Source organism: Lemur catta, chromosome 16 (genome assembly GCF_020740605.2).
Source record: "Lemur catta isolate mLemCat1 chromosome 16, mLemCat1.pri, whole genome shotgun sequence".
NCBI classification, from domain to species: Eukaryota; Metazoa; Chordata; class Mammalia; order Primates; family Lemuridae; genus Lemur; species Lemur catta.
The window spans coordinates 45,205,916-45,222,480 of NC_059143.1; the positions used below are offsets into that span (position 1 = coordinate 45,205,916).

The following is a 16,565-nucleotide window of genomic DNA, read 5'->3' on the forward strand; positions in this document are numbered from 1 at the left end:
AACAATAAGACTGATAGTGGACTTAACAGAAAACAAAGGAATGATATTTTTAAAATGGTGAATGAAAATAACTACCACCCTAGTATTCTATAAGGGTAAGTCCCCCCACCCTTATTCACACTTTTAGTTTCTGCAGTTTCAGTTACTCGTGGTCAGCTGCAGTCTGAAAATATTAAATGGAAAATTCCAGAAATAATTCATAAGTTTTAAGTTGCACACCATTCTAAGTAGCATGAGATTTCAAGCCATCCCACCTCATCCCGCTTCATCCTATCTGGGATGTGAATCATCCCTTTGTCCAGTGTAACCACACTCTATACCCTGCTAACCCATTAGACACTTAGTAGCTGTCTCGCATCAGATTGACTGCTTGTGTTCAAGTAACCCTTATTTTACTTATCCTTCTTCAGTAAAATGATGAATAAATTGTGATGCATTCATCCAATACAATAGTATACAGTTATAACATGGATGAATCTCACAAACATAATATTAAACAAAAGCTATCCACAGAATTATACATACTACATATAGATTCCATTTATATTAAGTTGAAAAGCAGACAAAACTGATCAATGATACTATCATTCAATCTAGAAGGATGAGGGGTAATGCCTATTGTGAGCATAGATGGGCTATTGAGGTGCCGGTAATATTCTACTTCATGATTTGGGTGCTGGCTATTAGTCTGTTTTCATTTTCTGGTAAGTCATCAGGCTGCACAATTTATGTCTATTATACTTCAATATGACTATTGTTAAAAAGAAATCATTCTATCTCAATCAAGATAGCAGCATCAGTTATCTATTGAGGCCATTCTGAACCTTAGCAGTATGAAAGTAAAGCTTTGCCCTCAGCATACAAGATAACACTTGTGCTTCTGTTCATGTGTAAGGGACATACAGCCACCCCCTGCGAATGTGGTATCAAATCATCAGAGCTGAGAAAAAGGAAAATAGAGGAGATGCAAATTATATCCCTGTTTCTACTTGATACTATTTTATCTGTAACAAAATATCCAAAAAGTATGTGATACCTACTGGTTTTACTCATACAGTTTCGAATTTCATTGATTTTGAATACCAAATTTGTAGAACTAAAAAAATTCTTGTCTACCAAAGTAAGCAAGATAGGTGCCCACGTACACAGTTCAGAAGTTTTCAAATTATGTTTGGGTGTCATTATGGGATAGTACTGCACCTTGATTTATCTGAGTCAATACTGATTTATGAATAGTTTACTTTTATTTAAAAAGTGTTTTATAGGCGATACGAGAGAAAGAGCAAGACATTACAGGGTAGGTAATAAAATAAAAACATCTCTGTTTATTAGAAAGTTTTTACTGTATGCAAGATTTGTAAAGTCTTATGTTTACTTAATTACTTTAAGTCTTCAATGTATTCTCTTTAGCTCCATATCCAGTAATAAGCAACTATTTTCTTATTACCATATGAAAAAAATTACAAAAACTGATGAATTCTTATTCTTGCTGACATTTATAAGCATTTTATTTAAAAGATCGTGACTACATTTTCCAGTGCTTAAATTGAAGACCTGTTAAAATGTAACATAATACTTGCAAGCCATCCACTAGAAACAGAAATGATAGCCACATTTTTATTTTACCTTTTTAATTCTGAAAACTAAAGGGTTCATGCAGAAGTGAGGAGAAGCGGGGATTTCCAGTATGAGGTGCACATTATCCATATAAAAGAGTTTTCATATAAATCTATGATTCCTGTATATGTATGATACACTTTGTTTTTCCCCAATACAAATAAGAAAGTTCGTTGTCAGCTGATTACTTTTTAAAAATTGAAAACATTTAACTTTAATAAATATTAAAGCATCTATTGTTTAAAACATTTTTACATTTAGTACATATAACCAAAATTTAATTGTACATGTGCTTCCAAATGTGAGTTTTTAGAATCATAAGCAACATTTAAGCTAGTTTTTGCAAATGTTGATCAGCCATCTTAGCTATAATGTATGCATTCTTCAGTTGATATAGAGAAATAGTATTTGAGATAAATTTTCTCCTAATAAGCTATTATGTATAAGAAAGGTGACATCCTCAAGCTCATTTTAATGGGTTTTGTTATTAACAAATAGTATTATACATTAATGTTTATAAAAATATTTTAGTGATAGTGCTGTAAATACAGAAATAGTCTTTTTTTTTTTTTTAGACAGTCTCCCATTGTTGCTCTGGGTAGAGTGCTGTGGCTTCAAGCCTAGCTCACAGCAACCTCAAACTCCTGGGCTCAAACGATCCTTCTGCCTCAGCCTCCCAAGTAGCTGGGACTATAGACGCACCCTACAACACCCGGCTAATTTTTCTATTTTTAGCAGAGATGGGGTCTTGCTCTTTCTTGCTCAGGCTGGTCTTACACTCCTGACCTCAAGCAATCCTCCCCACTTGGCCTCCCAGAGTGCTAGGATTACATGCATGAGCCACCGTGCCCAGCCCAGAAATAGTCTTGAAGAGTATTTAATTTAAAAATTTTTTTTTAATTTTTATTTAGTATGTTAAAATGGGCATTCTACTGTTCAAAAGTGCTTCCAAAATCAGCACTCTCACCTCTGGGGCTTTCCAAGCAGAAGTTTAAGTCCCCTAATCTTTTTTGAAAATAGAAGGGGTAATATTAGAAATGTGCCAGGAATAAGGCTTGGTATTTTTCATGAAGTGCCACAGTGAAAGTACCTTCTCCCACAAGTCAGTTCTTTTTAGCAAAATCACAATCTCATACAGCCCTTCCTAACCACTGCTTTTTCCAGAAAGTCTGTCTCCTCATTCTAGATAACTACAGGCCAGATAACTCAACATCTGTACTTGAGACCATTCCTGTATTTACTTCATTTAGAGTGTTAACATCTATCTTCCAAGTTTATACAGCTGTCAGTTAAAAATGCAAAAGTACTTTTTCCTCAATGTAAATAATTTAGAAACATCAAAAACAAAATAAGTAGTTTCTCCTTTCCCTTCTACAACTTACCTGATATTAAAAATTTGGTGCTTAGCGAGGCAGGACTCCTGCTCCAGCGTCAGACAGCCAGGATTTGAATCCCAGCTCTGCCACTTTATTGGCTAGCAACCCTAAACAAGTTATTAACTGCTCCATGCCTCAGTTTCCCCATCTGTAAAATGGGAGTAATAATAGTACTCCTCACAAGGCTGTTGTGAGTATTAAATGGATCTGTAAGTGTGAGTATGTTATTAGTGTTTGCTGTTATTCTTTCCAGAAAGTTTATGGTTATTTATTATACAGACAAGGTATGATATTGCTCTGTAACTTTCTTCTTTTACTTAATATATCAAGAACATCTTTCCAAAACTACTTAATTCTCTTAATTAGCTGCATTGTATTCTAAACTATGATGGACTATAATATTTTCCACTATTTGTCTATTAACATTCACATTGTTTTATTTTGTGGTTTTACAAAAATGCTACAGTAAACATCCTGGTGTTTCTTTCTTTATGTATTCATATATTAGATTCCAAGATATGGAATTGCTTCATTGAAGGATATTTGCATTTTTAAGTTTTTTAATCAACACTCCCAGATTCCCTTCCAAAAAGCACCAAAGTGACTGGGCAATGCACCAATCAGGCTGCACAGCAGGAAGTTTATATGCCAGCCAAGTAGTATGACTACAATACACATAGCTACCTTTTTAATGTGAAGGGGAAACGGAAGTATGCTGTTGTAAAGCTCTTACATACACAGTGGCAGAATTTTATCTGAAGGTAGACTATTATTTAATATATTGATATTAGAAACCTAGCTGCCACTAAAAAAAATAAAACAAGGAGGTATATACAATAAGCTAACAATGGAAAAGAAATGGAATCCTAAAAAATACTCAAACAATTCAAAAGATTGTGGAAAAAAGGAACAAAGGTAGAACAAATAGAAAACAAATAGCAAGATGGTAGATTTAAACATCATCATATCCATAATCACATTAAATGTCAATGTTCTAAATACAGTCCAATCAAAAGGCAGAGATTGTCAAACTGGATAAAATGGAAAAAGCCAAGACCCAACTATATGCTGTCACTTTAAACAAATATAGCTAAATTAAAAGGATAGAATGAGATATGTCATATGAATGCTATTGATAATAAAGGTGACATGGCCATATAAAGTCAAAGTAGACTTCAGAATTTGAAATCGTTACCGCTGATCAAGGGGAACATATAATAATGATAAAAGGGTCAATTCATTAAGAAGATAATAATCCTAAATGTTTATGCCTTTAATCAGAGCTTTAAGAGTAAACAAATCTAGTTATTGTTGGAAATTCCCATACTTTTTCTAAGAACAAATAACAGAAAATCAGTATGGGAATTTCAACCTATTTGACCTAATTGACATTCATAAAACACTTTACCAGCAACAGCAAAATACATAGTTTTTTTCAAGTGTGCATGGAACACTGACCAGGATACACCAGCTTTGGGGATAAAAGAAAGGCAAGTAGATAATTCTGGCACTTTAGGAATTCAGAACAGAATATATTACATTGATATGGGACAAGTATCTGCATATAAGCAGTTGCTTACACAAAGGAGTGAGTATACATATGTATCCAACATTGACCCATGAACGTAAGGAAAGACACGATCCTAAGCAAGTAATATCCAACAATAAAAACAATAGGATGCTGTACCCCAGACATATGGCTAGTGCTGTATCTGAAAGGGACAGCGTGGTGGCCGGGCAAGGCTAGTGGAGCTTGGTGCCAGCCTGGAGAGCTCGGTAGGGGCCGGGCGGAGAGGGGGTGAGGAGCAGAGACAGAGGGTCTGGGGGATGAGCAAGAGGAACTGGCTGCTGGCCAGAGAATTCTGCAGGCAAGAACAGCGCTGTGTAAAGGAGTGTTTTGTGAAGCGGAGTGGACGGCGTGTCGTGTTGTTCCTGTAACTGTAGCCAATGAAATCTCCAATAAGGACCCTCCTCCCGTTAATTTTCGGTGGTTGTGCACCCACCCTCGGAAGGCCCCCCGCGGAAGGGCTGAGGCCAGCCCACAGGCCCGGGGCGCTGGCAGGCAGGGGCCAGCGGACGTGAGGACACCCCAGGGCGGGTCGCGGGCCGGCTGAGCGCAGGGGCGCCGCGGCGGGCAGCCTCCAGAGCCGGAGAGGGTAGGACCCCGCGGGCCGACTCGCGCGCCCACTGCGCCTGAGCACCTGGGCCGCCAGGGCGGGGAGCACACAAAGGAGGCGCTGAGCGCGACGAGCGCTCCCGGGCCAGCGCCCGAGGTCGCGCCGCGGAGCCGGCGGGCACCAGGCGGCGGGCGGCGCGGCCACGCCCCGCGCTCGGGCACCGCCTGGCGGGCGCGGCCGGGCCGGGCGTGCGGCGGCGCGCGGGGGCAGGTGCGGGGCGGGGCGCGGCGCGGCGGGGCGGGACGAGCGGGCCCCGACGGCTGCCGCGCGGGCCGCCCGCAGAGGCCGCAGAGGCGGCGGCGCCCGGCCAGCCTGCACCGCGCCATGGCCCCGCGCGCCCGGCGGCGCCGCCCGCTGCCCGCGCTGCTGGCGCTCTGCGCGCTGCTCGCCCCGCTGCAGGTAAGGAGCCGCGCCGCCCTGCCCTGCCCGCCCCGCGGCGGACGCCGTCCCGGGGGCTCCTCCGCCTCCCGAGAAGCCGGAGCCGAGGCTGTGGGGTGCGGGGACTGGGGGCGCCTGGGGCAGGCGGTTACGGAGTTGGATTGTGCAGCGGGGAGAGGGCAGCTGGAGGGGTATTGGGGCGCAGACGGGGCAGGTTGGCGGGACCCCAAAACCCGGACACAGGCTCTTCCAAAAGCGCCCCCTTAGTCGAGACTTTGGCGCTATCGTTTACTCTCCAAACACCGCTTGAGCACCTACTAAGTGCCTCCGCGGAGCAGCAGCCGCGGGGAGACGGCGGCGGAAGTGCAGCCCCTTCCCCCGGCCGGCGGCGTCGCGGATAGCACCCGCGTTAGACACTATTCCGGAATACGGTTTCTCGCGGGTGGTCGCCTTTCCAAATTTCCACCCAGAAAGAGATCTGATTCCCTTGATCCCCGAACCGAGGGGTTGCCTTGGGTGCAGAGCCCCTTTGGGGGCCACACACCTCTGTCCCCACACTTAGGGGCACCACCTGGCTGAGAAAGGGCTTTGGCAGGAGTTCTAGGGACCCTGGAAATGGTGTGGCTTCTCAGAAGAGATTTCTCTGCCAGACCACTCAATACAGTTATCAAGCAAGTAAAGCCAGGTCCTGATTTTCTGTCCTCCTGGCGAAGAGATGTACAGCAAACCCAGCCCAAATACCTTAACAATTGTTAATACGCACTTGAAAGTTTTTCAGAGGGAAGAGTGAGTGTCGGTGGTTTTCTTGGTTTCAGCAGTGTCAGATTTCCCTTCTCTGTTAAAATTGGCTTAGGCTGCTAACGTCACTCGGTAGCAGGGCACCGAACCCAGTGAAGACATGGGGAGGTGCGCCTGGAGAATGAAACACGTTTGGGGTGAGAAGAGACGGGAAAACCTTGACAAAAATAATGGGAGTGCACTGGAGGCTGACCCAGAAAATTCTGAAGATTCATTCTATTTCATTCCCAATTGTATGGGTCTCTTAGAATGGTTGAGGGTAAGAAGGCGGAAAAGCCTCATGGAATTTTGTCATTTTAAGCACTTCAGGTGTTGCTTAATTAAGTGTTGGACAGGTTGAACAGGGTGCTGCTACCTTGTTTGAACTAAAGGACCAGGGTTTCAGTGAACAGCTGGGCGCCTCAGGAAAACCTGCCTGACCTCACAGTTTAAAATGTATCTCACATTGCTGTTGCAAAAACTACATACGGACATGTGTGCATTGAATGCCTTAGGTTCTAATATTAACAGCGAATGCCGTGGAAACAAGTTTATTTTTCAGAGAGACCTTTCAACAAGTGCCGTTTCCCCTCCTTTTCCCTTTAAGCCATTTTAATTATGCGCCTTTTAAAACCATATCAAAACTTATGCATTGGTCAGTTCCAATTATAAGGAAGCAACAAATGGCTTCATCTAGGAACCTTCTGGTTCGTTGGCTGGGCTATGGATTAAATTGACATAAGACAGATTAACAGGAGAGAAAACATTGAATTACAGACGTAGGCACTAGAATCTCACAAAATATGAGACTTGAAGTTTACACAGCATCCTGAACTACAGAAAGGAATAGGAGCTTGGGGCTTCTGGGGATGGTGGGGACCCAAGTTATGGGGATTCAAGGGGAGGAAATGTTGAATAAAGGTTGTTTTGTTCTGCAGATGAAGTCTCTCAGGTAATAAAAGTTGTCTCAGAGGGCCCTGGGAAGAGGTAACTGTCTGGGCGGCATGTCAACCTCTAGCCCCCTCTCCTGTGATCCCAGTTTATCTTCCTTGGTGGATAAGATTTCCAGGGAGGGGATTCATGACTATCGAGTTCCTTTTGGAGGGTTTGTCTTTAGGCAGATAAGGGAGGGGAGCGCAGAGAAAGCCTCTGCCTGCACCTGCTGCTGCTCCCCAGGTGCCCTCAGTTCAAAGTAATCGACACACCAAAGCATCATATTTTGGGGTGGCATTTCCTGAACTCCTTTACAATCAGGTGAGATTGGGCTGCTTTTCTTCGTATTTCGGTTGGTGCCCAACCTCCCAATGGGAATTCATTTTCTCTGAAAGGTGGGGCTAGATGCAGTGTTAAAATATCATTTCCCAAAGATACTGTGCTTACAAGCACTCTCTGTATTCACGTGCTGCTGCTTTGGCCAGCCTGCTGTGTTAGTTCAAAAACTTAGGAATTGAATTGGCGATCCATCGATGTCATTAATGATCAAACATCGGGCAGGGCTTGAGGAACTGCTTAGCGTGGGAATTGATTTTGCAAAGTTGTTGGGGAAAAACAGCTTCTAGAAATTGCTTTATCCACCAAGTAATGTATTTAGTTTCATTTACATTAAATAGATTCAGACTTACCTGAAGACTATTAGTTTAGCCTTTTAGAACATTTCTGTGATTATATCTCTACCTGCTTGTAGTTGCAAGGGCATTTGTTCTCAAATATAATAACAGTATTTATCTACAGATGAAAACATTTGAGTTTTTACGTTGATAGTCCTGCTGTTTATTCCAAATAAAATATAGAAGCACACTATTTTCCTTAAGGTAATTGATTACACACAGCCATGTTTATCCCAGGTTATCTAAGACCTAAGGGCAGGTGCGCTCGTTCCCAGGACAACAAACATTTATGGTGTGTAGAACACTGTGCCAGTGAGGAACAAGGCGAAGGCATATGTGTCTTCGTGGGTCACAGTCTAGTAGAGAGGGCGAAGCTGTGATAATAGTAGAGTAGCATGATAAGACAGGTGCAGAGGGTGGCAAAGGAAAGAGAGGGAGTTTAAATCAGAGATGACTTCGGGAGGAAGAGGCTTCTCAAGGGGTCTTTGAAGGATGGGCAGGAAGTCAAGGGTCAGAGAAGAAATGATTCCAAGAGGTGGGTGAGAGAAAGCTTTCTAGGTCGAGAGGATGGTGTCAGTGGTTTAGGTGGAAAGGAATCTTGCCAGGAAAAAAAAACAAACACGTTTTTATGACGTTACAGATACCATAAAGCACTTAATTCAGGAAACGCCACCAAACAGATGGGGCATTGAACTTTTATAGTTCTGAGATAACTTTTGCATGGCCCTTATTGAGGTGGTAAAGTAGACTAATCAGAAGCAGAGGTCATGGGGCCCTGGAAAGTCTGTCCGGGGACCCCCCAGAGGAAATCCCCTAGGTGGGGCTCAGGGCTGTAGGATAGGTGCGTGCTCTGCACCCTCTGTCTTCCTGCCACTCCCTCCCATCCTGGAGGGTGGCTTGGATGTATATATCAATACCTCGTGTGGAGGACGCACACACACAGATCTGTGGGCTTTTACTTCATTTTGCTGATAGATGTTTCATGTGCCTCCCCTGTTATTTCCTGTCCACTGCTTCCCCCTATAATGGCAAATCTGTAATATGAACACACTCTCTGTGTTGATAAGGAAATAGGAGCTTGCTTTTTCAGTTATCTACCAGAAATTCTTATACCAGGAAAACTGAAATAATAAAAATGTGTCTTTGACGGTCAATAAATCAGTGTTTTATGAGGACATGAAAAGGGGAGTTCCAAACCAGGGCCTCCTTTGCAGAGAGTGTTGTTTTAAGAAGGTGTAGTGTGTACTTTATCTGCCTTGTCAGTATTAAAATTTCCCCCGTTGCATTTTCCTATTTTTGAAGTGCATGGAAAAAAAAATAGTGTTTTTCCCACATGATGTGTCCGATGGACTCCAGGAATGTTGCTTGAGCTATTATAATTATTATTATTTTGCTGCGATGAGTGTGCATCCCACCCTGATGGCCCTCAGCTGATGGTGCACTGCCCAGGGCATCTACCCACCAGCCAGGTGGCCATCGGCCTGTCTTACCTCTGAGCACACAGGCCCCTGACTCCGCCTCTGTCATCCCAGGACTGGCATGAGTAGGCTTCTGCCCGACAGGTGATTTTTCCTCCAAGCACCTTTCGGTTCTCTACCTGGTTTGTGCGAGGTCCTTTCTGTGTGTTTCCCTGTAGTTGCAACGTGTGGGCTTTCCTTAGTGTCCACCGCTGGAAGCATAGCTTAAGCTCAGCTCATCCCTTCTGCCCCAAAGCTCTGAGCTTGAAGAAACCAAGCAGGAGCAGTGGGGTTCAGCAAAACAGACTTGGTCCCTCTGAGGTTCTTGGTGAGCTTCTGAGGTTTAAAGCTGAGTGGGCGTTGAGCAGGATTGCGCACAGCCCCATATCTTCTGTCCTGATTCTGTGAGATGCTCTGAGTCTGTTTCCTGCCAGCCAGACCAGCCTGCCCTTGGCAGCGCTCCCCGGCAGGCTGCCTGTCTGTCTCGGTCACCAGAAGCTCATTGTCGGAGGGCTGGCTGGCGCCGCTGTTCTCACGGCATTGCGTTCCAGTTGCAGTGTGTTCTCAGACCACGGAGCCCGCAGAAGCCCCAGTCAGCAGTCGGAAGTACGTTCTCCGTGGCTGTGTGATGACTGCTTTATGCCTGTATTTGTTTTGTTGGCCACCGTGGACTCGCAGCCTTTGGTTGCTGTGGGCAGTCACATTCGATAGTGAGAAATAAACCTGAACTTGTGTTAAATGCATTCATTGATTGCAGCAAATCAGTGAATGTGGGACACTGTGAAATGGGCTAAGGAGACAGAGACCAGGGAGCACAACCCCTGTCTTCAGGAGACTCGCAGTCCAGGCGTGTGCACACGAAGTACAGCACATGGGACCAGGAGGGCCTTAACCTGAAAGCATCAGGGAGGATTTCCTCTTCTTCCTTCCCGTGTGGTTATGTGTGTCTAAAGCACTACAAAAGCACAAGAGAGCGGCATTTGGGCAGGGGGGCCAGGATGGCCAGTGCTTTGCTGGTGGTGGGAACAGCAGGTGGAGTGTTTTTAGGGAATTATAGAAAGTACAGTATTCCTGGACTCGAGGGTGTGGGGCAAGAAGGCGGCAAAAGCCAGCACTCAAGGGCTTTATGTGCAAGCAAAATAGTTCAGATTTAATCTTGTTGAACAGTGAGCCGGGGCGGGCCACGATCAGATTTGTGTGCGGTGGGGAAGAGTGGCCGGGGGTGGGGCTGGGGCCAGTGAGGAGGCCACTGCCTTGGTTCAGGGAACAGTTAGAAAAGGCTTGAATCGGGTCAGGGCAGTAGTGAGAGAAGGAGAAGCCCAAGGCAGGGGTGATTTCAGAGCCAGCAGGGCTGTGCAGGGTGCTGAAGGTGCCGGGGCAAAGGACATGGCTGGTTGCACCTATTATTTAAAAAAAAAAGGCATGGCAACTGTCCAGACAGAATGGCTGACCGCATCGATTATAATTTTCACAGTTTTTTAAGGAAATTACTGTCTGTCTTAGCCCAAGTTACAAAGTTGTTTCAGGTTCAAGTGAAGGACTTTTTTCCCAAACAAAAAAGAAAGATGAAGCTCAGACTATCGAATCTCACCTTTTTTTGGATTATCTTATTGGGAGGCAGAGATAAAGTTCCTTACACCCTGTAGAGGTAAACAAGCTAAAAGCCCCAAGGCGTTGGGCTGGGCAGGAAATTTGTGTGCTCTGGAATTTAGAGAGCCATTTCCTGGCCTGGAGGTGTCTTGGAATGAGAAGTTCAGGATAGAGGCAGAGAGCTCTAAACTCAGGCTGAAGAGAGCAGCGGTCAGAGCAGAGGCAGGTGTGACCTGACCCCCAGTTCTTCTCACACTGGCCTCAGATATGTCACCTGACCCCCAAAGAAGCAGTGTTTACGTTGGACCAATAGCTGGGCAAAAAATGTTTTGCTTGCATGATACACATTTTCCTGGCAGATCGCTGTTGCCTAAGAAGAGTTTCCCCCTTCCTCTCTGCCCTGTTAGACTTCCTCCACCCCCGAAAAATCCTAACCCAGCCGGTGACACGGAGGCCCATGTGGCACAAGCCAAGTCTGAGAACTGCCAGGTTTCCAAATGGCAGGAAGAACGGACTGCAAAAACTGCCCTTTTGGTTCATCAGAGTAATAATAACTTATTACATTTCCTGCAGAGTGTTGAGAGTACTAGAGCCACTTCCTCAAACTATCAGAAATTTGAAGACTTTCCATTAAAAATGAGGAAGAAAAACTCTCTTTAGCTTTTGGCGAATGCAGTGGCTAAACCGGGCGATGGGGAGAGGTCGTGCGGCTTGCCTGAAATCCTGTTACCACCACAGGTTGGCCGGGTTGGGGCTCTTATTCGGCAGTTGGGAAATGAACCACTTCCCCAAGGTATCGATCTTTTAAAAATATGTATTGCTTGTCTAATATAGTGAGCACCTAACTCCAAAGTGTATCACTCAGTGGCACAAACAGCTGTCAAACTCACATCCAGTTAAAGGAGATCTTTAAAGGCCCTTCCTTGTCTTCACACAACTCCGTGCTCAGCTATGCAGGCGGGATCGCACCTAAAACTTCCATGGTCTGAGAATCTGTTCCATTTTTAAAGCTTAGCAGAGATTGTTCACATCCGCCCTCGCTCACCCGTTTCATTGTTTAATAATTCCTAACGTCAGGAACTTCCCTCCAACAGACCTAAATCTAACATGTCACAATTTGACCCCATATCCTCCAATTTGTTCTTTAATAGGGATAAAGACTGGTTGGTTAATGTCTTCTTTATTTTAATATTTCTATTGTTGAAGACTGTCAGCCCACAACTTCCCCTTTTCCCGGGGTTATTCGCTCCACTTCCTTCAATCTCTTTGTAAGCTTTTCATCCTTTTAATTCAACAGATACTTATTTTATATTTACTAGCAAATAACAAAAAAATGAAAAACCAAACACCCACAAGTCATCAGTTTAGGACCTTGCAGCCTCTGACCTCCTGTCTCTGTTCCTTGGGAAGCGCCACGGGAGGAGCAGGTGGTGCTGGGGTGGAGAACGGGCAGGTGGCGTTGGACCTGCTGTGGAAGGATGGGTGTGCTTCTGGGAGGTGCAGAGCCCAGGGGTGAGGGGCGGAAGGGGCAGAGCTGGGGGCGAGCAGAGCAGACACGAGACAATCCTGTCCTGCCTGAGGTTTGGGACCAGGGAAGGATGAAGCCAGCTGGGAGGTGCTGTGGGTCTGTCACAAAGGGCTCTGCCCTGTAGACCAGGAGTTCTCAAACTCCGGTCCTGGAGCCAGCAGCAGAATCACCTGGCAACATGTCAGAAATGCACATTCTTGGGCTCGCCTCGCACCCACTGAATCAGAAACCTGGGGCTGGGGGCCAGCGGTCCATGGCTTAACAACCTCTCTGGGTTGTTCTGACGCACACTCGAGTGTGAGCACCACTGCTGTAGACCATGGGGTTCCATGCAAAGGTTTGAGCTCAGCTCTGACAGTATGATATGATTAATATGTTAAAAGTGCCTGCTACTTGCTGAATTGCTCCTCTGTGCCAGGCATGTGCTGGGTGCTTTACGTAGGATATGTCTATTGCTTAGTCTACCTTGCTAGTAAGATGAGAAAACTGAGGCACAGAGAGACTAATTAACTTGCCTGGGTTTGCACAGCTAGTCAGTGGCAGAGCTGGAACTCCTACTAGGCATCTGCTCCAGTGACTGTGGTCTTAACCCCTCAGGTAAAATGCTTGTACAGGTGACGATATGATGGCGTAGGAAAAGAGACCTCCTAGGAGGGTGGGACAGAAGCAAGCCATTTAGTATTTTGGGAACTAACATAACCAGTCTGCATTTTTGGGGGTCTGTCTTGTCTGTTTGAGGATGTACTTGATGAAGGCTTTCTACGACTAAGCAGAAATGAAAATGCTGTGTCTTTAAGGCTAATCGAGCTAGAAGACAGGCACCCAGGGTACCTTTGGCACAAGCTCTGTGTGGCAGTTGATCCCTGACTCAGGAGGAAAAGCAGTGTGACATCTTGAATCATCTCCACCACTTCCTGAAGCCAGGGCACCTCTGACTCCTCTGCCCGGCACACCAGAGCCGGCCTGTCCACACCGCGCTGCAGCCCTGCTGTGCGCCAGGCCACACGGCACGCTCTGCCCTCTGCTCGGCCAGGCTCTGTGCTGGGGCTGGGTGGTGGGGACGGGGCCTCGGAGCCCCAGGGCAGCAGCCAGTGGGAGGTTAGATGTTCACCCTCATAACTTCTGGAGGCAGTTCTGTTATATTTCTAAAGGTTTGCTATGTCTTAGTCTTACTATAATTACAGTTAATTTGCGGACTCTTCCCTTGACCCAAATGACCTGGGCTCCTATTTTGACACGTCTTTAGCGTGGCACAAATCAAAATCATTTTCCATTCCTGACATTTTTCCAATTCCTTAAAAGGCCCTCCCTAAGCAGTAGGAGAGAAGTTCAGATAAGAAAGAGTGTCAGAGCATGCATAGCCTCTGGGTCACCATCAGTCCCGAGCTTTTATCCAGAGTGAGCTTGGGAGACGCTGGCGGGGTCCGGGCGGAATGTAGCAGTGTTGCGTACTGCTGCACGGCTGCCCGAAATCTAGAAACAGACCCCCAAACCTGTGACATTGGGGTACAAGGGAGGGGCAATTACGTTCAGTGGGAACACAACTGGAATCTTTTCTTAAACCTTAACTCGTTAATTTCTAATGGTCACAAGGTTTAAAGATGGAAAAATGAAACCATAAAAAATCACCCCCTTTTAATGGGCTTAAATCTTTTATACCCCAGTTGGGGAATCCCTGTGACCAGGACACTGGAGTCTGATTTACTGTAAAATTGCAAGTGACCAAAGTGCCAGAAGGCATAACCAGTCATCTTAACTGTGTGGACCAGTCCTCTCGAGTGACGCACAAGTGACAGGCACCCGGCTCCTCTGACCTGGGGAGCGAGTCCACAGGGAGGTCACACCCAGCGCCAGGGGCTCCACGTTCCCAGGTGCCGGTGGGAGGCAGAAAGAGGCCGGGGCAGCTGTGTTGTGTTTTCTTTCCATATTGGAAAAGAGAATTCAAGCCCAAGAAGAGATTTCTAACTTGATTTTGCAACCCCCTTGCCCCAGGGTATCTCTGATTTTGCCCCAAATTGGTGGAGTCTTTCCAGGTTCATGCTTAGGAGTGTGAATTTGATTCAGAACCAGTAGGAAACTGTTACAGTCCGCTGTAAAGGGAAGTTATGACATTACAATTATCTCTCCTTTGAGGATGCAGGAAGATAAGGGAAGTCAAGTCTCCAGCGTAGTGCCTGGCACATGGTAGGTGCTTCATAAGGGCCAATTCTTCCTTTGTGTCCCATTCAAGATAAATAGTGTCTGTACTGAGTGATGGGAGAGGTGGCTTTCAGTGTCTGTTACATAGACAGAGATGACTGTACCGTGTTTGAGAATACAAGTTCTGGCTCTTGGTCTTTAATGTCATCCCCGACCTTACTACTCACGGACCAGCCTCAGCAGCACCTGAGAGTGTGTTAGGAATGCGGAATGCCGGGGCCCATTCTGACTTCCTGAATCAGAACCTGCATTTTAAAAAGTTTTCCAGGCAGTTCTGGGCGCAGGAAGAAGCCCTGGCTTTCACCCTGAGGGCCTGGGGCAGTCAAGGAAGGGAGGGTGGCAGTTAAGGAGGATAGTTCCTCCTTTAGCCACGCTGGAGGTCATGGCCTTAGCAGCTTGTGCACCCCCAGGATGGAGGTGGATCCTGGAAGGTCCTTGGCCTGCGGGCAGACCAGCACACTCTTAGATGCTGAGCACAGGGGTTGTTGGCTTTTACTACAGAAGAGAAAGCAGTTCTCATCTCAAATGACTAAAAGTTAAAAAAAAAACAAAAACCCAAGAATGACAATAAAAAAAGGCTTTCACACTGGGAGAATAAAGGGGCATTCAGGGGAGCCTGTGCAAATGTTGAGTGATCATCTAAGGACATGTCAAAGCCACCCTAATTACTGTGTTTAGGAAACAAACCTGCCTTGCACCTTGATTTTAGGAAGCCCACAGCTGCAAACTTTCTTCCCTCTTTATCTCTCTGGAAGACAAAGAAACTTGCAATTAAAGTTTTGAAATGCCAGGTTATTTCTTCATTTTCCCCTGGGCCATATGTTTTCTTTTCAGGGAGCAGATAATAATGCATTGTGAGGAAAGTGAGACAGAGGGGTGAGCAAAAATCAATGGACCTTTGATAGCTCCTGTCGGAATCTGCACAGGGCTCTCTTCCTCCTGTAAGGAGCACGCGACTGGAACCAAGGTGTTGGGGAAATGCTGGTGGGCCCAGGAGCAAGCAGCTTTGGAGACAGCGTGTAAAGTCAGTTGTTTAAAGTTTGCTAAATCAAAATGGTGACTGTGTCGAGACTCCTAGTACAATGCAGTTACTCTATGTTTTTAAGGGTTTGTTTTTCTTTTAAATCAAACCTGACCTAAGTCAGATTTTTTCCTGTACGTAATATCTATTCCAAAAAAATCTTGTGGTAGAATGGTTAAGGTGGTAAACTTTGTGTGTATTTTATCACAATTAATAATACATTTTTTAAAAATCCTGTGGCATTCCTACCTGGTAATGAAAATGGCATGAAGTGCTTATTATTTGAACCTTTATAGGGTAACAGCATGTCCACTATGATCCCAAAGTCAATACCACACAGCCCTGACCCTGTGGGTATATATTAACTCACGTCTGTGTAACTTATGTAATCAGTTGTGTAACCTTAGGTACCACCCTCCGCTCACTGCACTTAGTCACAGTCTTGCCCGTCCTTGACCAAGCCCTGCACACTCCCTGCAGGGCCTGTGCAGATGCGAAGAGAATATTTCTTCTCTCGATAGGTGCTGTCCATTTGACTTGTTCCCTCGCTTTATGCAGGTCTCCCCCCCACATATCAGCTTCTCAAGGAGGCGTCCCATAATAATTCAGTCACCTTACTTAGATTGTTCTATTTTTTTTAACAACAATTATTACAACCAGATTTCATATGTATGTTTTTTATTGTCATTCTTCTCCCTTGGATGCTCTCTGTTGAGTATCCATCCACCATATATGTCCACAGGACCTAAAATTGTCTCTGGCACATAGTATGTGTTCACTTAATAGTTAAGGAATAAATGAATATGTATTTAATTTGTCCCACTTTTAGGTTGTGATC

General features: G+C 45.3%; 1 protein-coding gene across 1 annotated transcript in view; it reads left to right on the forward strand.

The window, feature by feature from the left end:
• The first annotated feature begins 10,387 nt into the window (after window positions 1-10,387).
• The window catches only part of TNFRSF11A (TNF receptor superfamily member 11a), a 48,218-nt gene continuing 42,040 nt past the window's right edge, over window positions 10,388-16,565 (forward strand). The window contains exons 1-4 of the mRNA XM_045527630.1: window positions 10,388-10,479; window positions 11,387-11,523; window positions 11,656-11,772; window positions 13,428-13,605. Coding sequence (XP_045383586.1) covers window positions 10,388-10,479; window positions 11,387-11,523; window positions 11,656-11,772; window positions 13,428-13,605 — 524 coding nt within the window. The remainder of the gene's footprint in view (window positions 10,480-11,386; window positions 11,524-11,655; window positions 11,773-13,427; window positions 13,606-16,565) is intronic.